Below are 26,976 nucleotides of genomic sequence, written 5' to 3' on the forward strand. Positions count from 1 at the left end.
GACCTCGGAGGTCGCGGTGCGAAGTAGCGTCGCTTGTATGTGAACGGGGCCTTATCCTTGTTGTTATTATTTTTTATCCCCCCCCCCCTTTTTATATTATCTATTTTCTTCTTGTCATTTACATAACCCATGCACTTTATTAGGGACACTTCGCATACATTCATTTTTAGACATGTGTTGTTTTTAAATATCTGTTTTTAAGCAGTTGTTTTTAACAGTTGTTTTTAGGCATTTCCCCTTAATCGTAACTCTATGCATTTTAATATTATATGTGTAATCTTTATTAGAGTGTATAGCATCATGGCAACGTTTGTTTTGTTGCCCTGTTGACATCCGCCATGGTAACTTCCGGTGCATGTCCCTATATAACCGCTGTTGTGGATAGTTCTGTCTTTACGTCTGATGAAGGAGCTAAGTGCGCATGCTCCGAAACGCGTTATGTAATTTCCGGTTAGCGTGCGGTTCACCGCAGCTTCCGTTCTAACCAGCTCCCTGTGAGGCTTCCTGCACGTCATCTCCCGGCTGCGGGCCAGTCGGGACACAGAGGGACAAGGAGGATGCATGCAGGAAGCGGTTACACTACAGAATATGGATCTGAGAACATTATGATGTGAGTTACTATGTAATTTTGTCATGTAATAAATCGGTTGCTGTCTTTCTTCTTCTGTATGTGGCACTTGTGGTTACTCCCCAGGTGCATGTGAACCCCTAAACAGATTTATTTAGCTTTACAAAAGCTAGCATATTTAAGCAACTGCACTGCCAAGAACATTGTGAGAGAATGAAAGGAAACATGAATTTAAAGTGAAAATTTATATCATATATATAAAAGATTGGGCACTTTACCTTTCCTGTTCCTTTATGTGAGACACCGCATTAATCAGGCACCAAAGGGCTGTTCATTATGACACTCTCTTATCCTTGTATCGTATCAATGAGGGGGTTTCTAGAGCCTTGAGCTCAGAAGATATATATTTGTTTTGTGGTATATTTAACTATCAAATAGTAATTAAACAAGAGTGCACAAGGCTAAGATATAAAATACTGAGGCTGTGAAAAGCCCATAAAGGGAATATGCTCTCTGAAGAGCCCTATAGAAATGTGGTATGTGATTTTAGGATTCATAATTTCAGAACATGGTAATCTACGGAACACTGAGCAGAAAGATTCTTTTATATAAGTTTGTGAGATGTGTAACTGTCGCTTTAGTATTCAGATCCCTGTAAACACATTGGTGTTCTTCCAGGCCTGGCCACCGTTCAGCAAACAGCTGAGATCACTCTGCTGAGTTGGATTACTGGGGAAATGTAATGCGGTTCTTGGCAGAGTAGAGCACTGGCTATGTAGGTGGCTGACCAAATCAAATCATGCATTAGCACTATATGGTCAAGCAAGCACTATAGTTAACAAAATGCTAGTCATGCAGCAGTGTCCCTGAGTTGGTGTACCAGAGTCTGAAAGGCCACTTTAGGGACACAGTTAAACATGAAAAAATAACATAAACTTCGGGTTTGAATATGAACATTCACAGCTAATGTTAAGGTGTCTAAGACATAGGCTTCAAAATGAGGCACTTAGTCTATGTCCTGACATAGGGCAATGCTTTTTTTTAGCGCTGAAAGGGTTACCCGAGTGTAGTCCAGGATCATGTTTAGGTAACCTTGTAAAGAATTTAAGTTTTTTTACCTTAATCAGCCATAACATTATGACCACTGACAGGTAAAGCGAATTACATTGATTTTCTCATTACAATGGCATCTGAAAGTGGATGGGATATATTAGGTAGCAAGTGAACATGTTGTCCCTGAAATTGATGTGTTGAAAGCAGAAAAAATGGGCAAGTGTAAATATTTTAGCAATTTTGACAAAAACGAAATTGTAATGGCTAGACGACTGGGTTAGGGCAGCTGCAAAACTTCAGCTCTTTCAGGATGTTCCTGGGTTACAGTGGTCAGGATTAGAGATGTACCGAACTGTTCGCCGGCAGACAGTTCCCGGCGAACATCGCTTGTTCGCGTCCGCCGCTGCAGGCGAACATATGCGATGTTCGGTCCGCCCCCTATAATTCATCATTGAGGCAAACTTTGACCCTGAACCTCACAGTCAGCAGACACATTCCAGCCAATCAGCATACCTCCCTCCCACACCCTCCCACCTCCTATAAAAAAAGCAAGGGCAGCATCCATCTTAGATCATTCTGAAGCAGTGTGTTAGTGAGAGCAGGGAGAGTCCTGCTGCTGTTAATAGCTAGGGACAGTTGTTAGTCAGTGTTCCCGGTCTTTTTAATCAGTGTTCTCGGTCCACTCCTGCTGTAAGGACAGCATCCTGACAGCACCCCAAAAAGCCCTTCTAAGGGCTGGTATTTGAGTAATTTATATATATATATATATATATATATTTATATATCTATTGTCCCCAAAAAGCCCTTTTTAGGGCTGGTATTTGAGTAATTTTTATATATATATCTATATATAAATATATATCTATTGTGCAGTTGCCTGCCCGCTGTGTGTGAGAGGCCACAGACCCACCACAGACTGTACTGTGTGCACACCACATTTATTTCGGGTGGCACAGGCACAGTACCTTGCAGTTTAAAAAATATTTTTTTTTTCCTCTGTCATAATTGCAGTGAGTGTCAGGTCCACAGAGTGTACTGTGCCCACTGCAGTGCCCACCACTGATATATATACGGTGGCACAGCAGCTTGTTGCAAATTGAAAAAAAAAATATTTTTTATAATTGCAGTTGCCTGGGCTGCCAGTGACTGTCAGGTCCACAGAGTGTACTGTGCCCACTGCAGTGCCACTGCCCACCATTGATATATACGGTGGCACAGCGGCTTGCATATTAAAAATATATATATTTTTTTATAATTGCAGTTGCCTGGGCTGCCAGTGACTGTCAGGTCCACAGAGTGTACTGTGCCCACTGCAGTGCCACTGCCCACCATTGATATATACGGTGGCACAGCAGCTTGCAAATTAAAAATATATATATTTTTTTATAATTGCAGTTGCCTGGGCTGCCAGTGACTGTCAGGTCCACAGAGTGTACTGTGCCCACTGCAGTGCCACTGCCCACCACTGAAATATACGGTGGCACAGCAGCTTGCAAATTAAAAATATATTTTTTTTTATAATTGCAGTTGCCTGGGCTGCCAGTGACTGTCAGGTCCACAGAGTGTACTGTGCCCACTGCAGTGCCACTGCCCACCACTGATATATACGGTGGCACAGCAGCTTGCAAATTAAAATATATATATTTTTTTTATAATTGCAGTTGTCTGGGCTGCCAGTGACTGTCAGGTCCACAGAGTGTACTGTGCCCACTGCAGTGCCACTGCCCACCACTGATATATACGGTGGCACAGCAGCTTGCAAATTAAAAATGTATATTTTTTTTATAATTGCAGTTGCCTGGGCTGCCAGTGACTGTCAGGTCCACAGAGTGTACTGTACCCACTGCCCAACACTCCTATAGGGTGGCACAGCACCTTGCACTCATAGTACCACAAATCTAAAAAAAAATGACAGGCAGAGGCAGGCCACCCCGCAAGGGCCGTCGTGGTCGTGGTGCTGTGATTTCCTTTGGCCCTAGAATAATGCCCAGTGTTCAGAAGCCACAGACCCTGAACTCAAAAAATTCTGAGGACATAGTTGACTGGCTTACACAGGACACCCAATCTTCTACAGCTTCCGCTCGGAACCTTAATGCACCATCCTCCTCCAGCTCAGCTTCGGGCACCTCTCAATTTACCACTCGCCCGCCCGCCGGCACCACCACCAACACTAGCACCACAGCCGCTTCACTTGATCTGTCAGAGGAGTTATTTACACATGAGTTGGAAGAAATAAGTGATGCGCAACCATTAGTGCCAGAGGATGTAGATAACGGGGATATGTCTCAGTCAGGCAGCATTATACACATGGACGTACATTGTGATGATGATGATGATGTTGTACCTGCTGCTGCTGCCTTTGCTGAGTTGCCAAGTGAAGCGGCTGATGATGACGATGTGTCCGTGGATGTCACCTGGGTGCCTGCTCGGAGAGTAGAAGAAGAGGGGGAAAGTTCAGATGGGGAGACAGAGAGGAGGAGGAGACTAGTTGGAAGCAGGGGGAGGTCATCGCAAGGAGCTAGTGGCACAGTCAGACAGCATGTATCGGCACCCGGGGTCAGCCAGACAGCACGCCAATCAACGCAAGCTGTTGCCACCAACAGAATGCCGTCATTGCAAAGCTCAGCAGTGTGGCATTTTTTTTTTGTGTGTCTGCCTCTGATAGCAGCGATACCATTTGTAACCTGTGCCAAAAGAAACTGAGTCTTGGGAAGTCCAACACCCACCTAGGTACAACTGCTTTGCGAAGGCACATGATCTCACATCACAAACGCCTATGGGATCAACACATGAGTAAAAGCAGCACACAAACTCAAAGCCACCATCCTCCTCCTGGTCCAGCATCTTCAGCCACGTCAACCACTGCTGTCCTCCTTGCCCCCTATCAACAACCCGCCCCTCCGCCTCTCACCTTCAGCAGTTCCTGCTCATCTGCCCACAGTCAGGTGTCTGTCAAGGAAATGTTTGAGCGTAAGAAGCCAATCTCACAGAGTCACCCCGTTGCCCGGCGTCTGACAGCTGGCTTGTCGGAACTCTTAGCCCGCCAGCTTTTACCATACAAGCTGGTGGAGTCTGAGGCCTTCAAAAAATTTGTCGCTATTGGGACACCGCAGTGGAAGGTACCCGGCCGAAAAATTTTTTCACAAAAGGCAATCCCCAACCTGTACTCTTTTGTGGAAAAGGAAGTCATGTCATGTATGGCACATAGTGTTGGGGCAAGGGTCCATCTGACCACTGATAGCTGGTCTGCAAAGCACGGTCAGGGCAGGTATATCACTTACACTGCGCATTGGGTAAACCTGCTGGCGGCTGCCAGTGCCAAGCATGGAATGCGTGGCTCTGCTGCAGAGGAGTTGGTGACACCGCCACGACTTGCAGGCAGGCCTGCTGCCACCTCCTCTACTCCTCCTACTCCATCCTCTTTGCTAACCTCCTCGGCTGAGTCCTCTTCTGCTGTTTCGTCTTGCTCCACACCAACTGCACCCCCCCCCCAGCTCCCCAGGGGCTATTCCACATGCCGGATATGACAGTGTCACGCTGTCTTGGGGTTGACTTGCCTGAAAGCAGAGAGTCACACCGGACCAGCACTACTGTCCGCCCTGAACGCACAGGTGGATCAGTGGCTGACCCCGCACCAACTGGAGATCGGCAAAGTGGTGTGTGACAACGGAAGCAATTTGTTGGCGGCATTGAATTTGGGCAAGTTGACACATGTGCCGTGCATGGCACATGCTGAATCTGATTGTACAACGCTTTGTGCAGAAGTACCCAGGCTTACAGGACGTCTTCAAGCAGGCCAGGAAGATGTGTGGCCATTTCAGGCGTTCCTTAACGGCCATGGCGCACTTTTCAGATATTCAGCGGCGAAACAACATGCCAGTGAGGCGCTTGATTTGCGACAGCCTGACACGTTGGAATTCAACACTGCTAATGTTCGACCGCCTGCTCCAACAAGAAAAAAGCGTATCACAATGAAGCGATCACCTCTAGGAGTGTGTTGGCACACCCCAGATGATAAGGTCGTTGCTTCATTGTGAACAGACCAAAAGCGATCCGCAGGATAATTTTTCATAGAAAAAACATTAATTTTCTTAAATTTAAAAAAAAGAGGACAGCCTCTGCGGAGCTGGGTATTTTTTTGCCACGTTACTGGATGCTCATGCGCAATGCCTGTAGGCTCATGCGTCCTTTTGAGGAGGTGACAAACCTAGTCAGTCGCACCGAAGGCACCATCAGCGACATCATCCCATATGTTTTCTTCCTGGAGCGTGCCCTGCGAAGAGTGCTGGATCAGGCTGTAGATGAGCGTGAAGAGGAAGAGGAAGAGTTGTGGTCACCATCACCACCAGAAACAGCCTTACCATCGCTTGCTGGACCTGCGGCAACGCTGGAAGAGGAGTCTGAGGGAGAGGAGTCAGAGGAGGAATGTGGCTTTGAGGAGGAGGAACACCAACCACAGCAGGGATCCCAGGGTGCTCGTTGTCACCTATCTGGTACCAGTGGTGTTGTACGTGGCTGGGGGGAAGAACACACCTTCAATGACATCAGTGAGGACGAGGAATTGGACATGAGTAGCTCGGCATCCAACCTTGTGCAAATGGGGTCTTTTATGCTGTCATGCCTGTTGAGGGACCCTCGTATAAAAAGGCTGAAGGAGAACGACCTGTACTGGGTGGCCACGCTACTAGACCCCCGGTATAAACAGAAAGTGTCCGATATGTTACCGAATTACCGGCAGTCGCAAAGAATGCAGCAGCTACAAAATAAGTTAAAAAGTATGCTTTACACAGTGTATAAGGGTGATGTCACAGCACAACGGGAATCCAACAGGGGAAGAGGTGAAAGTAATCCTCCTCCTACCACCACAACCACGCCGGCAAGGACAGGACGCTTTACAGACGTCTTGTTGATGGAGGACATGCGGAGCTTTTTTAGTCCTACGCATCGCCACAGCCCTTCGGGGTCCACCCTCAGAGAATGACTCGACCGACAGGTAGCAGACTACCTTGCCTTAACTGCAGATATCGACACTCTGAGGAGCGATGAACCCCTTGACTACTGGGTGTGCAGGCTTGACCTGTGGCCTGAGCTATCCCAATTTGCCATTGAACTTCTGGCCGGCCCCGCTTCAAGTGTCTTGTCAGAAAGGACCTTCAGCGCAGCAGGAGGTATTGTAACTGAGAAGAGAAGTCGCCTAGGTCAAAAAAGTCTAGATTACCTCACCTTTATTAAGATGAATGAGGCATGGATCCCGAAGGGACTGACAGTGGGGATGCATTTGACTAAAAAAGGCCTGATGAGATGCCTTCGGCTAAAAATGGTCCACACGCTGCTGTATTTAATCTCTGCATGCCGGATGACTTACGTGACTTCTCCACCACCAACTACGGTTCAAGCCGCAATGTTTTAGTGCACTTTCTGCCTTGAAAACCTCAATTTTTCAGGCCGCTGCTACAGCAGCGGCTGCAACAATACCTACTTTTTCATGCATGTGTACATGCCTAATTTATCTGGCCTCCGGTGCTACACTGTGGCTGCAAAAAAAAACAAAAAAAAGGCACATACATGTGTCAATTCCCCTTCGTGATCGTTACCTTGTTGTGGTGAAGGGGCTTGCGTATCACAATGAAGCGATCACCTCTAGGAGTGTGTTGGCACACCCCAGATGATAAGGTCGTTGCTTCATTGTGAACAGACCAAAAGCGATCCGCAGGATAATTTTTCATAGAAAAAACATTAATTTTCTTAAATTTAAAAAAAAGAGGACAGCCTCTACGGAGCTGGGTATTTTTTGGCCGCGTTACTGAATGCTCATGCACAATGGCTGTAGGCTCATGCGTCCTTTTGCGGAGGTGACAAACCTGGTCAGTCGAACCCAAGGCAACATCATCGACCTCATCCCATATGCGTTTTTTCTGGAGCGTGCCCTGCAAAGAGTGCTGGATCAGGCCGTAGATGAGCATGAAGAGGAAGAGTTGTGGTCCCCATCACCACCAGAAGCAGCCTTGTTGTTGTCGATTGCTGCACCTGTGGCAACGCAGAGAGAGGAGTCTGAAGAAGAGAAGTCAGAGGAGGAAGGTGGCTTTGAGGAGGGGGAAGACCAACCACAGCAGGCGTCCCAGGGGGCTTGTTGTCACCTTTTGGGGACCCTTGGTGTTGTACGTGGCTGCGTGGAGGAAGAGACCTTCAATGACGTCAGTGAGGACAAGGAACTGGACATGGCTAGCTTGGTATCCAAGCTTGTGCAAATGGGGAGTTTGCGGTTGTGCAAATGGACTGACTGACTGTTAAACAGGGAGTTTGGTCTGTCAGAGTTTGGTCTGTCACTGTGAAGCGGGCGTAACCCTTACACTACCTGATTGATACAACATCATACCTGATTGTATACACACACTGGATGTTTTAAAGCACGTTATTCCAAACAATTTAGGAATGTTAGGTGATTTATGCCCTTTATGGATTAAAACCCGACTGTGCGTCAACTACGTAATTTTCCATGGGAGTTTTGCCATGGATCCCCCTCCGGCATGCCACAGTCCAGGTGTTAGTCCCCTTGAAACAACTTTTCCATCACTATTGTGGCCAGAAAGAGTCCCTGTGTGTTTTAAAATTCGCCTGCCTATTGAAGTCTATGGCGGTCCACCAGGTTCGCCGGTTCGCAAACATTTGCCGATGTTCGCGTTTGCCGTTCGCGAACGGCAAATTTTAGGTTCGCGACATCACTAGTCAGAATCTACCAAAAATGGTCCAAGATATGTGAAACGGCGAAGCAGTGACAGGGTCATGGGTAGCCAAGGCTCATTGATGCATGTGGAAAGCAAAGGCTTGCCCATGTAGCCTGATTCAATAGAAGAGCTACTGCAGCTCAAATTGCTGAAAAGGTTATTAGAAAGGTGTCAGAACACACAGTGCATTGCATATGGGCTGCATAGCTACAGACTAGTCAGGGTGTCCATGCTGACCTGTGTCCACAGCCAAAACCATCTACACTTGGCATGTGTGCATCAGCACTGGACCACAGAGAAATGGAAGAAGGTGGCCTGGTCTGATAAATTCATGAATGATTTGAGGAACACAATAACAAGTTCAAGGTTTTGACTTGGCCTTCAAGTTTTCCAGATCTTAATCCAAATGAGCATCTGTGGAGGCCCCACCTCACAACTTATAGGACTTAAAGGATCTGCTACTGATGGCTTGGTGCCAGATACCATGGCATACCTTCAGAGGTCTAGGGGAGTCCATGCCTCGATGGGTTATGGTGGGTGGTCATAATGTTATATCTAATCAGTGTATACCTCCATTTTTTCTTCCCATAATAGCTCTGAAATAGTAGAGAAGGGACTACCGCATAAAGTATAAACATCATTTCCTAGATGGTACACTTAAACTTATGTGCCCTCTAAAAGGGATCAGAGAGAATGTTTTTAAAGGTTAATACTCTGGTTCTGTCATACTAATCCTTGCTTTACTACTTAAAAAAGTAATTGACCTGGAACAAACGGGAACATATCAAGTGTCCCTATACAAATGGTGAAGAAACAGTGAAAGTATAATTACAAGCAACAGAGGATTGGAACACCTGTCAGTTTTAATTGCTGTCTGTGTCCCTGTTAGGGAGATTCACCCTCTCTGTTTGTCCTGTTTACCATTATCATCAATAGTGAAATTAAAAGATCCCACATTTTGGATTGTCCTCAGAACAGTAATAGAGGAAGAACCTTCAAATGGGGACACTAGTTCTGGTGAGCTGGGGGGCCCCAATGGATTTTCCTTTTGCAAGGATTTCTTCGCACTTCCTGTTTTGGCTATGGGACAGGAAGTGAAGATAAATCTCCTCAATGGAACACAGATGGCAATAAAAAAAAAAAAAAAATCTGACAGGTGGTCTAACCCTCCCTTACTCTATCCGAAATAAAAAAGAAAAAATGTTTTTCCGTTGTTCTACTTGAAGGAAAGCTAAGAATGACAGTCCTGGATTATGTATTTTCAACAAGTCATCAATTGCATCTCCCATTTCTCTTCACAAGTTCCATTAAAGGGGATTTTTTATTTGTAATCTAAACTTGCACCCTGGAAGCAACCTTGATAAGTGCATTGTACTTAGGTCAAGAAAAGGAGTGTTGGATATTATCTGTCTATCTCTAACTTCTTGGCTGCATGAATGCTGTTTATTGAAAAAAAAGCAGACATCATTTAGAAAAGTGAATTAGTAATTTACAAAAGTGGAAGATATCAGTGTGCGTGTGGGTTATGTCATTAGAAACTATTACTGCTCCAGGTGCTATTTCTGTAGTGCAAATCAGCTAAAAGAATTCTGGGCAAGTGCAGATTGCTGACATTTCAGATCAATTTAAAGCCTAAGTAAAAAAAAATCAGCACAACCGACATCACTTACTATCAGTGTGATCTGTCCCTAGTGCTGCTGTTTCCTGGTTCAGTAAAAAAATATTTCTCCTGATCCCCCCTACCGCCATTGCTATAATCTTCCGGAGAACATGGGGGTTAACAGTGGGGGTTTTAAACTAGGAGGAGGGGGGGAGGGTGCAGTGGTAGAGTCGGTTAGGAGGGAGCTAAGGACAGAGAGTATTATCGGGGGCGGTAGCGACAGCAGGTCCGTAGCATCTAAAATTGGGGGGTCTGTTCGGACAAACCACAGACCATACAGAAATAAATGCGCTATGCATTATCAAATTCCACTAAACTAAAAGAGGGATATATGCAAATGCCAGGAGCCTAGCTAATAAAATGGAAGAGCTGGAAATGTTAGTACATGAGGAGGACATAGACCTTGTGGGAATAACAGAAACTTGGTTCGACTCCTCACACGACTGGTTGGCCAATAGCCAAGGGTATTCTGTGTATTGGAAGGACAGGGAAGGAAAAAGGGGGGGGGGTCTTTATGTCAAGAATAATGTAGGGGTGGTGGAGAGGAGTGATATTATGGAAGGGATGAGTACGGAGTTAGAATCCGTGTGGGTAGAACTCCGTAGGGAAGGTGATAAGGGGAGAGTAATCGTGAGGGTTTGCTATAGGCCATTCAACCAAAGGGAGGAGGTAGAGTTGGAATTTATATCACTGTTGGGTAACATGGCAGTCATCATATTAGGGGACTTCAACTATCCTGACATTAACTGGGAAGAGGGGACTGCACAATCACTAAAGGCCCGTCTCTTCATGGAAACCTTACAGGACAACTACATGTCTCAGATGCTGGATTCTCCTACTAGAATCAATGCAGTGTTGGATCTATTAATCACTAATGACCCAGAACTAATCTCAGATGTAGGAGTCCGGGACAACTTGGGTTCTAGCGATCACAGGTCGATCACATTTAACCTAAATCACAACATAGCAAGGCATGAGGGCAACATAAGAACCCTAAAATTCAGAAAGGCAAACTTTCCCAAACTGTGCTCAATGATAGAGGAAATAAACTGGGACAAAACCCTAGGAACAATGACCACCAAGGAAAAATGGGATTGCTTTAGGAACCTATTAAACAAATGCATCTCGCAGTGCATTCCTTTGGGAATTAAATTTAAAAGAGCCAAAGCCAAACCTGGCTGGCTTAGCCGTAATGTAAAGAAACTTATTAGGGGAAAAAAAATGGCCTTCAAGAAATATAAATTTGGAGGGAACAATCAATACAAGGAATGAAATAAGAAATGTAAATACGAAATCAAAATGGCTAAAATTAACTTCGAGAGACAAATAGCGGAGGATAGTAAAAAGAACCCTAAGAAATTCTTTACATATATCAACAGCAAAAAAACGAGGTCAGAGCATGTTGCACACATAATTAACAATGATGGGAGGCTGGTTACAGAGGACACAGAAAAGGCAACTGTGCTTAATGCTTTCTTCTCCTCAGTCTTTACACAAGAAAAGGAGGGGTACACTGACCACGACTGTATGGTTAGCAGTACTTCACAGGACTTGCCGCTATGGCTGACAGAGGGTGAAATCAGGGAAAGGCTGGATAAAATTAACACAAGTAAATCACCAGGCCCTTGATGGTGTACATCCGAGAGTACTTAAAGAACTCAGTAAGGGTATATCTAGACCACTGTTCCTGATCTTTGCTGACAGTATTATGACAGGAACTATACCAGGTGACTGGAGGAAAGCTAAGATGATACCGATATTCAAAAAAGGGCAGAGGCATATCCCAGGAAATTATAGACCAGTCAGCCTGATGTCAATAGTATGTAAACTGCTGGAGGGGATGATAAGGGACTATATCCAACAGTGGGAGACCTGTGGATGTGGTGTACCTGGATTTTGCTAAGGAGTTAGAAAAAAACGATTCAGTCGCAAGGAATGCATGAGGACACGAGGCCATACAATGCGATTAGAGGTGAAGAGTTTTACCTCAGGCTACGCAGGAGGTTCTTTACAGTAAGGGCTACAAGACTGTAGAATTCTTTGCCACAAATGGTAGTACTTCCAAAGAGAAAAAGTGACCGCACTCAGAGATGAATGAACTTGAAGTGTTTATTCCCATTCATAAAAGACAACGGTGCATCGAACAGACATGGACACGGTTGACATGTTTCACGACTCTGTAGGTCGCTTACTCATAACTCATGGGTTATGAGTAAGAGACCTACAGAGTCGTGAAACATGTCAACCGTGTCCATGTCTGTTCGATGCACCGTTGTCTTTTATGAATGGGAATAAACACTTCAAGTTCATTCATCTCTGAGTGCGGTCACTTTTTCTCTTTGGAAGTTTGATCACTGGATGGCGGATCCGACCAGCACCTGGATATCTGTGCCTCACCTGAGCGGCTTTCCCTGTGTTGCTTGAACACAAATGGTAGTAACTGCAGGTAGTATGGCTACTTTTAAAAGACATCTCAAGGATTCTAATTGATTGCTCATAGCTAACTGATTGCTGTGGAAATCAAACATTTAAACTTTATCACCAAATTAAATGATATGAACTAAGTAATAATCAATAGGTGCTCTCTTTTTTTAAACAAAACCCTAATAGGGGGCATTTAGATAAACATGAAAGCTCAGTATATGCCCATCACTTTTAAGTATCCTGGAGAAAGTAGACAAGACTCCACTCCATAACCCATTTCTTTGACATTGCAGAAAGAGGCAGCTAATTGTGCTGACGTCACCGTCAAGAATTCCTTTCTTCCTTTTTAATCTCTCCTCAGTAGCCATATTGGGGAACCAGAAGTCAAAACACCAGTTTCTTTGCACAGCGCATTGCACATTGTCCCCTAGTCAGCACTGTTCTCTGTTGATATACTGTATATACACATTCAGTGGCGTAGCGTGGGTTGTCAGCACCCGGGGCAAGGCAAGTAATTTGCGCCCCCTAACCCGCGGGATTTTAGCACTTGAGTCTCTTCCATTAGATTAGTTAAAGAAACCCTTACCCCCTAAGCACATGTATTGTTTATTATGAAAATACTGATGTAATGAAAGTAAAATGCATCTAAATACAAGTTTGAATGACCAGCGGGCCCCCTTTCAATGCAGAGAGACCAGCGTGCCCCCTTTCAAAGCAGAATGACCAGCGAGCCCCCTTTCAATGTAGAGAGACCAGCGTGCCCCCTTTCAATGCAGAATGACCAACGTGCCCCCTTTCAGTGCAGAATGACCAGCGTGCCCCCTTTCAATGCAGAGAGACCAGTGTGCCCCCTTTCAATGCAGAATGACCAGCATGCCCCCTTTCAATGCAGAATGACCAGCGTGCCCCCTTTCAATGCAGAGAGACCAGCGTGCCCCCTTTCAATGCAGAATGACCAGCGTGCCCCCTTTCAGTGCAGAATGACCAGCGTGCCCCTTTCAGTGCAGAATGACCAGCATGCCCCCTTTCAGTACAGAATGACCAGCGTGCCTCCTTTCAATGCAGACAGACCGGCGTGCCCCCTTCAGTGCAGACAGACCAGCGTGCCCCCTTCAGTGCAGACAGACCAGCGTGCCCCTTTCAATGCAGAGAGACTTACCTGCAGCGGCGGCTTCTCCTCAGTTCCCCACGTCTCTTCGAGTCCTCCCGCCTCCTCCTCGGTCAATGGCATGCGTTCGCCTTTCGGTCAATCAGGAAGCGGGTCTCGGGCCCGCTTCCTGATTGGCCAGGAGGAAGATCCGTGTGACAATAGCGAATTTTCATTCGCTATTGTCACACAATGGGTGGACTCGGGGCGCAGAGCAGTGCACCCTGGGTACACCCTTTTTTGAAGCCTATTAGAGCCTCTGGCTCTAATCAGGTGATTAAAAAAAACCCACTCTGTGACAGCGCCAGGCTGCTGACTCCCTCGCTGCTAAGCTGACTGAGCAGTGAGGAGAGGCGGCATAGGCGGGGCTTGGCTTGCAACGCCACCCAACCCTACACCAATGGACAGGTGAGGCACAGTACAGCCCTGCCCCGACCTGCCATTTTCAGCCATAGAGCGGCCACGCTGGACATCTCCCAGCCTAAAGATGGAGGCAGCCGCAGACAGTGTGTGAACTGTGTATGTCAGAGTCAGACAGACAGAGTGACACTGTGGATGCGCCCCCCCCAGATGTTGCGCCCGGTGCGGCCGGCCCCCCCTGCACCCCCCACGCTACGCCACTGTACACATTCACATTAATTTATCACAATATTACTTTTGGATACTATTATTACTCAAAAATCTCTTTCTGGGATCGGTGCTATAAAGTCCAAGGTATATAATCTACATGTCCAATTTATATTTTTCAAACACCAGGAACAGTACTTGTATAGATTAGATCATAAAAAGAAGTAGAGGGATTAGAACACCTGTCCGTTTTTATTGCTGCCTATGCCCCCTTTAGACAAATTCACCTTCTCTATTTGTCCTGTTTACAATTAGCACTGAAAATTAAAGTAAAAGAAAATCACAAATTTTGGGTTAACACAATAACAGTAAAAGCAGGGAAAACTTCCAATGGGGAAACCAATTTTGGTGACCCTAGTGACACCCTGGGATTCTCTTTCAGTGGCGGTTTTAGGCACGGGCGAACGGGGCAGCCGCCCGGGGCGGCATTTTTTCATAACACGTGGGGGGCGGCATGCCCGGGCCGCGGACCGGTACCGGTCCGTGGATAAAATGGTACCGGACCGCCCGAGCCCCATTCGCCCATGCCTAAAGCCGCCGCAGCCGAGCCGAGCCGAGGAGCAGAGCATTGCTCCCCCCGAGCCCGCCCATTGTGTGACAATAGCGAATGAAAATTCGCTATTGTCACACTGATCCTCCTCCTGGCCAATCAGGGAGCGGGTCCTCCCACTTCCTGATTGGCCGAAAGGCAAACCCCACGCTACAATTGGCCGAGGAGGAGGCACCGCGGGAGGACTGAAGAGATGTGAGGTAAGTGCTGTGCACGGACGGGTCTCGGGGGGGGGGGAACGCTGGCGCCCTGCATTGAAAAGTGGCACTCTGGCATGGCATCTCTACATTGAAAGGGGGCAATGCTGAGGCGCTCTGCATGAAAGGGGGCAATGCTGTGGCATCTCTACATTAAAGGGGGCATTGCTGTGGCGCTCTGCATTGAAAGGGGGCATTGCTGTGGCGCTCTGCATTAAAAGGGGCATTGCTGTGGCGCTCTGCATTAAAAGGGGCATTGCTGTGGTGCTCTGCATTAAAGGGGGCATTGCTGTGGCGCTCTGCATTAAAAGGGGGCATTGCTGTGGCGCTCTGCATTAAAGGGGGCATTGCTGTGGCGCTCTGCATTAAAAGGGGGCATTGCTGTGGCGCTCTGCATTGAAAGGGGGCATTGCTGTGGCACTCTGCATTAAAAGGGGCATTGCTGTGGCGCTCTGCATTAAAGGGGGCATTGCTGTGGCGCTCTGCATTAAAGGGGGCAGTGCTGTGGTGCTCTGCATTGAAAGGGGGCATTGCTGTGGCGCTCTGCATTAAAGGGGGCATTGCTGTGGCACTCTGCATTAAAGGGGGCATTGCTGTGGCGCTCTGCATTAAAGGGGGCAGTGCTGTGGCGCTCTGCATTGAAAAGGGGCAATGCGTTTATTGGGGGCAACAATGCTGTGGCACTCTGCATTTATTGGGGGCAACAATGTTGTGGCACTCTGCATTTATTGGGGGCAACAATGCTGTGGCACTCTGCATTTATTGGGGGCGTTGCTGTGGCACTCTGCATTTATTGGGGGCATTGCTGTGGCACTCTGCATTTATTGGGGGCAATGCTGTGGCACTGTGCATTTATTGGGGGCATTGCTGTGGCACTGTGCATTTATTGGGGGCATTGCTGTGGCACTGTGCATTTATTGGGGGCATTGCTGTGGCACTGTGCATTTATTGGGGGCATTGCTGTGGCACTCTGCATTTATTGGGGGCATTGCTGTGGCACTCTGCATTTATTGGGGCAATGCTGTGGCACTCTGCATTTATTGGGGGCAATGCTGTGGCACTCTGCATTTATTGGGGGCATTGCTGTGGCACTCTGCATTTATTGGGGGCAATGCTGTGGCACTCTGCTTTTATTGGGGGCAACAATGCTGTGGCACTCTGCATTTATTGGGGGCAATGCTGTGGCACTCTGTATTTATTGGGGGCAATGCTGTGCCACTCTGTATTTATTGGGGGCAATGCTGTGGCACTCTGCATTTATTGGGGGCAATGCTGTGGCACTCTGCATTTATTGTTATGTTGTCATGTTAATTTTTTTTTTTTGGGGGGGGGCACCGGGAGGGAGTCTTGCCCGGGGAGCAATTTAATGTAGAACCACCACTGTTCTCTTTGTTTGGAGGGATTTTATCTCCCCTACAGGATATAGATGGCAAAAAAACTGACAGGATTTATAAAATGTAAAAAAGGTTGAAAACGGCGCTACCTTCAAAGTGCTGATGTGTCAAATAAATAAATAAATAGTGTTTGATATAAAGTGCTGACGTGTCTGATATAATAAATATTGTTTGTTTAAAGTGCTCATATACTGGGTGATAACGGGTTAAATATTGCAATACTTACCATTCATAAGTGCTAGTGCCAGATAAAATAAAAATGAAAATAAAATGGAAATAAAAACAAACCCAGTGCTTTTATTAAAATAATATTGTGTCTTACAGTGATAAATCGTGGAAGTGTTTACATAAATAACATATAAACATAAGTGCTTATTTTATTGGAAGAATGACTGTAAAATAGTAACCTGTTATTTTATAGCGTGCTGTGATTAAAAGTGATGTGAAACTTCACACATATACAAGTGAAAAAATTAAAATGAGAAGCCGGGAAGCTTCCGCGTTCCACGGCCCAAGCTCCAGATACCGGAAGTGATGTGGTGACGTAATACAATGTCTACTGGAGCGGCGTCAACCTATCAGGCTCCCGGTGTTAAATAGCCGCAACGTCTCCTAGGCAACCATATGGCTTCCGCCGCCATATTGGTGCTCTCAGACCTGAAGCCGGACGGAGGACATCTTTAGCCTCACTGCAATGCCGGCGGTTCTGGTTCTGTGATGGAGTGGCAGCTTTCATCATTTCGGGGACAGCCAATACCGAGCTTGGGCCGTGGAACGCGGAAGCTTCCCGGCTTCTCTTTACTGATCGAGGACAGCCTAACTGTAAGTTACTACCTTGCCCCCAAAAAATTGGCACTATACATTGTACTAAGGGGTCCCCCTCTCTCTCTCTTTTTGTATTCCGAGGCACTCAGGAAGAGGAGAGATCGCTGTGAGGGAACCCCAGGATTCCACATTGGTCCCTATTGAAATACAGGTTGTATACCGGCCGGGTGCGACACCTAGTGGCCACATTGGTGTTTGCAACCCGAGTTCTTCCATTTTCATCAATACCTGTTTTTCATTCCTTTATCAGAGAGGACTCACCATTTTAATTTTTTCACTTGTATATGTGTGAAGTTTCACATCACTTTTAATCACAGCACGTTATAAAATAACAGGTTACTATTTTACAGTCATTCTTCCAATAAAATAAGCACTTATGTTTATATGTTATTTATGTAAACACTTCCACGATTTATCACTGTAAGACACAATATTATTTTAATAAAAGCACTGGGTTTGATTTTATTTCCATTTTATTTTCATTTTTATTTTATCTGGCACTAGCACTTATGAATGGTAAGTGTTGCAATATTTAACCCGTTATCACCCAGTATATGAGCACTTTAAACAAACAATATTTATTATATCAGACACGTCAGCACTTTATATCAAACACTATTTATTTATTTATTTGACACATCAGCACTTTGAAGGTAGCGCCGTTTTCAACCTTTTTTACATTTTATCACTTTTAACCCTTTCAGGGTTGGTTGTTGGCAGCTTACACCTTAGGTCTTTTATTGTATTTATTATAAACTCCATAGCGCTGGTCACCTCCTGCATAAAACATTTTCTGCGAAGACAGGATTTATAACCCTCCCTTCCAAAATGGAAAAAAAGTTTTGCCTATACAGTGGAACCTTGGTTTACGAGTATAATTCGTTCCAGCAGCTTGCTTGTAATCCAAAACACTCGTATATCAAAGCAAGTTTTCCCATAGGAAAGCATTGAAACTCAGATGATTCGTTCCACAAGCATTTATAGTAATATAAATATATGCTGTTATATATAAAGTAGTACATTACTGTACAGTATAAGTATGCCATCTCCTTTGTTAAACATTATGTGTCCCTGTATTCGTGCTGTACTACATAACAGATGCCGATTATTCTTTATTAGTGCTTGTCTGGCTGTTCACTCACAACACTGCAGCCCTCTGCTTCCTCCTCCCCTCCTCCTCAGATGACGTCAGAAGGAGTGATCGGCCCCTCCCGCCGGGTAGAGCAGGGAGACGAGGTGAGAGCGAGGCAGAGAAACGAGGAGACACATACATACAGTAAGTGCAGGGACACTCTAAAACAATATAAATCGGCATGTTTATACAGTGTACAAGCGCTGGGACACATAATGGTATGTGAAAGAGTGCATTTACAGAGGGGATGGCATGCTTTTAGAGTATAAAACTGCTCGTATATCAAGACAGTGCTCGTATACCAAGACAGTTTTTTTTAAAAAATGTTGCTCGTCTTTCAAAACGCTCGTAAACAGAGGTACTCGTAAACCAAGGTTCCACTGTAGTTCTATTTTAATTCATGCTTTGGTTTGGTTTTCAGTAATTTACTAATGTTCATACTCTACTTACCAATGATCCATATGATGAGCAGATAGTCAATTCTCTCTAAAGCTGGTCCCATTGTGTTCTTTTTGTCCTCATTGTAGACTAAGGAATACAGGTTGAGAAGCAGCAGGAACGTGAAGTAAGAGGCCCCATGTATAATAAATTTCATGAAAGGTGTGTGGATCATTCGTCCAACCTGTGACTTGGGGGCAAGGAGATAGCACAGGGACAGAATTGGCCAGCATAAGGCCACAGTGAGGACAATTAGTATCTTCTTGCACGTGTGTTTTCGTCTATAGCCTGCCATTTGTCCAAACCAGACAGTGTTGAGGAACTGCTGACAGTTTGACTGGGATACAAACTGAAAAAAAAAAAAGAAATAAACTTAAAGGCATATAAAGTATATATATATATATATACACAGTATCTCACAAAAGTGAGTACACCCCTCACATTTTTGTAAATATTGTATTATATCTTTTCATTTGACAACACTGAAGAAATTATACTTTGCTACAATGTAAAGTAGTGAGTGTACAGCTTGTATAACAGTGACAATTTGCTGTCCCCTCAAAATAACTCAACACACAGCCATTAATGTCTAAACCACGGGCAACAAAAGTGAGTACACTACTAAGTGAAAATGTTCAAATTAGGCCCAATTAGCCATTTTCCCTCCCCCGGTGTCATGTGACTCGTTAGTGTTACAAGGCCTTGGGTGTGAACGGGGAGCAGGTGTGTTAAATTTGGTGTTATCGCTCTCACGCTCTCATACTGGTCACTGGAAATTCAACATGGCACCTCATGGCAAAGAACTTTCTGAGAATCTTAAAGAAATAATTGTTGCGCAACATAAAGATGGCCTAGGCTATAGGAAGATTGCCAAGACCCCCCTGAAACTGAGCTGCAGCATGGTGGCCAAGACCATACAGGGGTGTAAACAGGACAGGTTCCACTCAGAACAGGCATTACCATGGTCGACCAAAGATGTTGAGTGCACGTGCTCAGCATCAAATCCAGAGGTTGTCTTTGGGAAATAAAGGTATGAGTGCCGCCAGCATTGCTGCAGACGTTGAAGGGGTGGGGGGTCAGCTTGTCAGTGCTCAGACCATACGCCGCTCACTGCATCAAATTGGTCTGCATGGCTGTCGTCCTAGAAGGAAGCATCTTCTAAAGATGATGCACAAGAAAGCCCACAAATAGTTGGCTGTAGACAAGCAGACTAAGGACATGAATAGCTTGGAACCATGCCCTGTGTTCTGATGAGACCAAGATAAACTTATTTGTTTAATAAGCGTTTGTGGCGGCAACCAGGTGAGGAGTACAAAGACAAGTGTGTCTTGCCTGCAGTAAAACTCAGTCATGTAATCCGAGAAAAGCACATATATCTGTAGTGTTTATTCATCTCTCTTCAAAGCTCTAAGTGCCGTTTCTCTCCTCTCTGGTGCTTCGTTCCTCTGTCATCAGCATGAGTCACTTCTGAGAAGTTTTCTCCACATATGGCATACATTTGTGTCTGGAGAGAGGGGGAGGGGGAGGGAGAACTCAGAACAGAGATTGTCTATTCAGAGCACAGTTCTTCTGCTGTGTGGAGGGGGGAGGTGGGGGTGTGCCTTTCCTCCAATCAGCTCTTACACACTGTAACTGCAGTCTCTCTGCCCCCCCTCCTCTGTGCTCCTGGCAGATGAAGAAATGTTTTAACACTTCTCTGCCCTTTTGAAGGGCGTAGAGAGGAGAGGACTGCAGATAAACAAGTAAAACATATGTAGGGAAATTTGTTTCATCTCTGTGTATCATCTGATGCTGTTCACTTCACTGGGTATATGTGAGGGTTTACATCCACTTTAAGAAACAATTATGTATAAAACTTTGGACATAAAACCTTATGATAATTGTAATGTTTTAAACTGAGAAGCAACCAGAAACAGGAAAACTACAGGGCCATTTTCTAAGGGTTGAAACACTTTTGTAATGCATTGTATTACTGTAAAATGCATGCTATATGCGTTAGCACATTTTGGTGAAATTCATTTTGGATGGCACCCCAACACTTGCACGGTAATGCACTAAAAAGTGCATTCTTGTGCATTGGCAACCCATTTAAAATTGATTTTAATGCAAAGCAAGTTAATGCATGATAAAATGTGCATTAACACAACACACAAAAACAGGAAAGTGTCAATAGACCCTAAAATTCTTATTTAACAAAACTGGTCAACAAATGCAAATCATCATACTGTGGTGCAATTGTGTGAATGGCCTTTACTACGTTCTACTTGTGCAATCTACGTCCTGGGAACTGTTAGTTCTATCCAATTAGTGATCACTTTCTACTTCTAGCAATTAACCACTAGTCATTTTAGTAATGAAATTGAGCTGTTATAGCTGAGCTCCAAAGGTCAGGTTTGGCTTCACTGAAAACAATAGTGTTTTTAAAAGATTACTGAGCCAAAGCAGTCAGTAGAGGAATTTTTGGGCAGTCATGGAGAGCTTTTCCTCCTGAAAATGTTGTTGTCTGGCTGATCTAGAAATCTAAAATGTCAACACTTTCCTAGACACTGACCCAAAGTAGGCATATGAATCAGGAGTTCTGACTTCAGTTTGACTTTATTTGCTACATGCTTATTCCAGATCAACAAGGTCTGACACCATTTCTTGCAGTCCACTAAATGCCGTGTGTTGTCAGCCCACAAGAGGAAATTGGAAGCTAAGTGTATTTCTGGCAGAACAAAGTATTTGTGTACTTTCAGTGCCTTCAAAAGGGATAAAACATGGTGAAATGTGCATATATTGCAGAGATGATGAAATGGTGAAATGTGCATATATTGCAGAGATGTGCTGCATAAGATTTTTTTTCCTGACATACACTTTAAGCAAAAAGTATCTTCAAAATACCAGATATACAGATAGCCACTAGAGGGAGCTTTTGCATCTGTATATAAAATACAGTAACCAAAATATAGAGCATACTAGTACAGAAAAAGGTAAAAATCTAAATAAAAAAGTACCTATAGATTTATGTTAGGAAAACAACTCAAAATGTGTACTTATTCACAATGCACTTTATTTTTCTTTTAAAATGTAAATGTTTTAAAATCCCCCATGTTATATGTGATACTTAGCTATAATAAATATAAAACCAAATCACTAAAATCATATGAGCTTTAAGCTGAAATACAGGCAAAACTTTTTTTTCAGTTTGGAGTAAGGGATTTGCCATCTGTGTATCATTTGGGAGCTTTCCTTTTACATTCTGTCCCATAGCCAGAACAGGAAATGAAAGCAAATCTATCTAGTGAGGGAATCCCTGGTTGTCACCAAAACTATTGCCCCCTTTGGAAGATTTCCCCAATATTACTATTCTAGGGACAACCCACAGACAACAATAATCCCTCTCCACTCTATCCAAAACTAAAAGAAAAAGTTTTGCTTTTAGTTATACTTTAACCAATTAAGCTCCCAAAGGTTTTACTCCCTTCATGACCAGTCCATTTTTTGCTATTTAGCACTGGGCTACTTTAACTGGCGATTGCGCAGTCATGCAATGCTGTACCCAAATGAAATATTTTTTTTTCCCGATAAATAGAGCATCCCCTGCAAGGCAATGTCATAATGTGCTAGTATGCATCGTATACTAGCACATTATTAGAGACTTACCTTAAAACTAAGTCTTCCAGCGGTGAGATGTCATTGCTGACAGGGCTTCCATTTGCATCTTCCTTCCAAGTTAATGGCCTCAGGCTACATGAGTGGCCGAGGACTCGATTACATCACTCGCACAGTTTATGGCACAGGCTTCAAAGTGCATGCACCGGTGATGTCACCAGCTGTGTGCAGTGTGAATATCTCCTAAACAGTGCAAGTTTAGGAGATATTCACAGTACCTACAGGTAAGCCTTATATTTTTCTTATGGCTAGTCGTAATGATTTTTCAATAAATGCAATTTAATTCACTACCAGTAAGTCTTTGTTTCTGCTAATTAACCGCTTGGTTGCTTGGGTTTAGTTACTATCACCAGATCAACTTTTCTCTTTTACAGTGCTGTATTTTGGCCTAGGCCAACAAGGCCCAGGCCTAGGGCGGCACTTTGCAGGGGGGCAGCAAAGAAACTGCCCCCCCCCTCCACCTGAGTCTCTATTGGCCACTGGTTGCTAGAGCCACCTCTCTCATTCCCCCCTCCCTCTCAACCCCCTCTCTCTCTCTCACCCCTCTCTCTCTCTCTCATCACCCCTCTCTCTCTCTCTCTCTCTCTCATCCCCCCTCTCGCTCTCTCTCTCTCTCATCCCCCTCTCTCTGTCTCTCATCCCCCCTTTCTTGCTCTCTCACCCCCCCCCCTCTCTCAACCCCCCCTCACCCACCCCTCTCTTGTGAGATCTCAGGAGTTCATGCTGGGACTTGTAGTCCTTCAATTTTGGAGAGAGCCACATCCATTAAAAAAGAAGTAGTGGGGCAAAGTTAAATAGGTGGGGGAGGGGGGGCGCCCAATTTTAGTATTGCTTAGGGCAGCACAAAACCAAAATACACCACTGGGTAAGCCTCATAGGCTTACATGTAGACACAAGTAGTAAAACTGAGTTTACTACAACTTTAAGCTTTGACATTAAAACCTGAAAGCTGATTGGTTAATATGCAGAACTGCACCAGATTCTGTGGGCACCGGTTTTAGTAAATCTCCCCCACTGTCACTAGTGCCCCTACTGGAAACCACAGAAACATGGCATCAGCATGGCTACCAATATCATGACCAGGAAGCCAGTCAAGGACAATGATGGGCAGTTGAAGCTGGAGCAAGTGCATATAGACGGGAAATGTCTGAAAGTAGATGAAACAGATTAGAGGACAGATATAAAAAAGGGTGAAAACAGTATTTTATGGGAAAATGGCTATTTTTTTTATCATATCCATTGCTTTAGCAAATTTAATGTCATAAAAGTAGGGTTTAGATCTACTTTAACCTCTTGGTCACCACCCGCCGCAGATATAATGCGGCAAGGTGGCTCAGCTGTGTGAATCGCCATATCCATACGTCGCTTCTCGGGAGCGATCATGGGGGCGTGCACGCCGATTCGCGAGAGGAGAAACTGATCTGCGGGGCTGATAGCCGCGATTGCCGCCAGGCACTTGGGATCACTCCCTGGGGAGACAGAACGGCGGTCTGCCATTATAAACATGCATTCAACACAGGGTTCCTGTGTACCTCCTATTTAGGAACACAGGTCCCTGTGTTGATTCCATAAACCCATTTCCCTCACAGTTAGAAAACACCCTCTAGACATACATTTAACCCTTTTATCGCCCCTGGTGTTAACCTCTTCCCTGCCAGTGTCATTAGTACAGTAACCATGCATATTTTTAGCACTGATTACTGTAGTAATGTCACTGGTCCCCCCAAAACTGTAAAAAATGTCAGTTAGGGGTCCGATCTGTCCACCTCAATGTCGCAGTCACGCTAAAAATTGCTGATCGCTGCCATTACTAGTAAGGAAATAAATAAATAAATAAAAATGATATAAATCTTTCCCCTAGTGTGTAGACGCGATAACTTTTGCACAAACCAATCAATATACACTTATTTGGATTTTTTTTTTACCAAAAATATGTGGCAGAATAAACAATTTTGCTTAAAGTGATGAAAAAAATTAGATTTTTTATTTTTTTTTATTGGCAGAATGTAAAAAATATTGTTTTTTTTTTTTTCAAAATTGACGCTCTTTTTTTGTTTATAGCGCAAAAAATATAAATCGCACAGGTGATCAAATACCACCAAAAGAAAGCTCTATTTGTGGGGAAAAAAGGACGTCAATTTTTTTTGGGTACAGCATCGCACGACATGCAATTGTTAATTAAAGTAACGCAATGCCGAATCGCAAAAAAAATGGCCTGGTCATTAACCACTTTACGTCTGCCTGCAGTAATATTACTGCAGCAGAGTGGCTCGTTATCGCCTGACGACGTAGTACTACGTCGTCAGACAGTCCCCCTTCTCGGCGGCACGCGCGCGCCGCCGGAAGCTCGCTCCCGCTGTTTTCAGTCACAGCGGGAGTCGGGCCAGGGGAGGAGCAGCGGCGATCGCCGCCGCTCTTCCCCGATCGTCGGGGATCTAGTGTGGAGATCCGCCTGCTTGTGTAAACACAAGCGGGCGGATCTCCTAAGTGACAGGCAGGGTCAGATTGCAGGGTTCAGCATAGCTGAACCCTGGATCTGTCCTTGTGTCACTCAGTCACCTCCCCCCCCCCCCCACATGTCAGTAAGCACCAGACATACATTAACCCCTCCCTCTCCAATAAAATTAACCCCTTCCCTGCCAGTGTCATTTTTACAGTAACAGTGCATATATATAGCACTGATTACTGCAGTAATGTCACTGGTACCCCCAAAAGTGTCAAAAATGTCAGTCAAGGGTCCGATCTGTCTGCCGCAATGTCGAAGCCCCGCAACAAAAATCGCAGATTGCCGCCATTACGCGTTAAAAAAAACACCAAAAATGACATAAATCTTTCCCTTAGTTAGTAAACGCAATAACTTTTGCGCAAACCAATCAAAATACGCTTATTGTGATTTTTTTTTACCAAACATAGGTAGCAGAAAACAAATTGGCCAAAAAATTTTAAAAAAATTGTTTTTTACATCTTTTTTTGGGGGGAATTTCATATAAAATTTTTTAAAAATATTGTTATTTTTTCAAAATAAACGCTCTTTTTTTGTTTATAGCGCAAAAAGTAAAAATCGCACAGGTGATCAAATACCACCAAAAGAGAGCTCTGTTTGTGGGAAAAAAAGGACGTAAATTTTGTTTGGGTACGGCGTCGCACGACCGCGCAATTGTCAGTTAAAGTCACACAGCGTCGAATCGAAAAAAGTGGCCCAGACGTAAGACAGCAAAATGCTCCGGTGGTAAAGTGGTTAAGAAGGAAAATCTTCCGGTCCTTAAGTGGTTAGGAAATTGTTTAAGTTGCACTTTATCAATATCTTATTTTATAATGAACTGTTTACAATGATTATAAACCTACCTCTTTCTGGTTGTACTTGATTGCCAGCTTCAGTCGGCTCAGATTCATGCGCTCCTCTAGAAGTCCTCTTTTGTCCACTGGTTCATCACTAGATTGATGATTTAAGATCACTTCGAGTTCCCGTGAGTTCCTAGCCTGAGCCAGCAAGTCCTTTGCAAAGGTCTTACACTTCTGAGCAAGTTCTTCATAATCATTCCTGAAAAGCAGAGCTTAGTATAATATGATACGTTCGCCTTTTTTTCTTTCTGACAGAAAAAGGTGATCAATGTACCTTCTGTCCCTGTCCATTTTCACTTTCCTAACCATTCTCTGACAATTTCTATATCTCTTTTATTTTTTCTAACATAAAGGCATGTTCAAAATGACAGTGTAGAAAGTAATGAAGATTTCCAAAATGCACAAATTATACCGACCTTTTAAATTCGATTTTACAGTAGAAAAATGTTTTGTTTTTTTTCTTTGGGGTACTGAACGTAGCACAGAATCAATTATTATACCAAAATAAGGCACAATAGGCAAAACAAACATAACAAACATCACACTGGTGCTGTTGTTTTTGTTAACTTGCATATATGGTATAAAGTCATTATGTAATCAAATTACTAAAATTAAACATGTACAAAATTACTTAGAATTGTGAGATTTCTCCATAAGCAAACCAAATAATAAGAGTTGAGTAAAACTCCAAATTCTCTCTATATTTTGAGCTAATTGGACCCAACATTTACTTTTCTGCAGAATTTTTTGGTAGGGAATCACAGATTTCAACAAAATGGGGTTTTAATAGTGTTGTGGTTTCTGGCTGAGGCAGCCTTCTGTGCACTTTGCAGGCAAATTGGGGGTATTGGAGGGGTTAATCTGTACTGGGGGGTGTTGGCAGGAAATCTCTGCAGGAAGGAAGTTGGGATGGTAATTTCTGGCTGTACAACTTGCATGCGTTACCTACTCCTGGGCCTTGTGTGATATGCACTTCTGAGCACTGCACAATACACACTACTGAGTACTGCGCTCTCTGCAATAAGCACGCCTGAGGCCTGTGCCCTGTGTGATACACACTCATGACCTGTAAGCCCTGCATAATATGCCCTCCTGAGCCCTGCACAATACACACTCCTGAGCCCAGCGCAAAATGCACCCCTAGCCCTGTTTCTTGCACAATACGCACTCCTGAGCCTTGCATAAATCACACTCCTGAGCCCCGTACCCTGTGCAAAATGCACCCCTAGCCCTGTTTCTT

General features: G+C 44.5%; 1 protein-coding gene across 1 annotated transcript in view; it reads right to left on the reverse strand.

Moving 5' to 3' along the window:
• Positions 1-26,976, reverse strand: part of TRPC1 (transient receptor potential cation channel subfamily C member 1) — a 152,388-nt gene that overhangs the window by 68,094 nt on the left and 57,318 nt on the right. Inside the window, exons 6-7 of the mRNA XM_082251742.1 lie at positions 25,740-25,935; positions 18,753-19,089 (exon numbers count right to left, since the gene is read on the reverse strand). Coding sequence (XP_082107868.1) covers positions 18,753-19,089; positions 25,740-25,935 — 533 coding nt within the window. The remainder of the gene's footprint in view (positions 1-18,752; positions 19,090-25,739; positions 25,936-26,976) is intronic.

This window comes from Pelophylax lessonae (assembly GCF_965119305.1).
Source record: "Pelophylax lessonae genome assembly, chromosome: 3".
Taxonomy (NCBI): domain Eukaryota; kingdom Metazoa; phylum Chordata; class Amphibia; order Anura; family Ranidae; genus Pelophylax; species Pelophylax lessonae.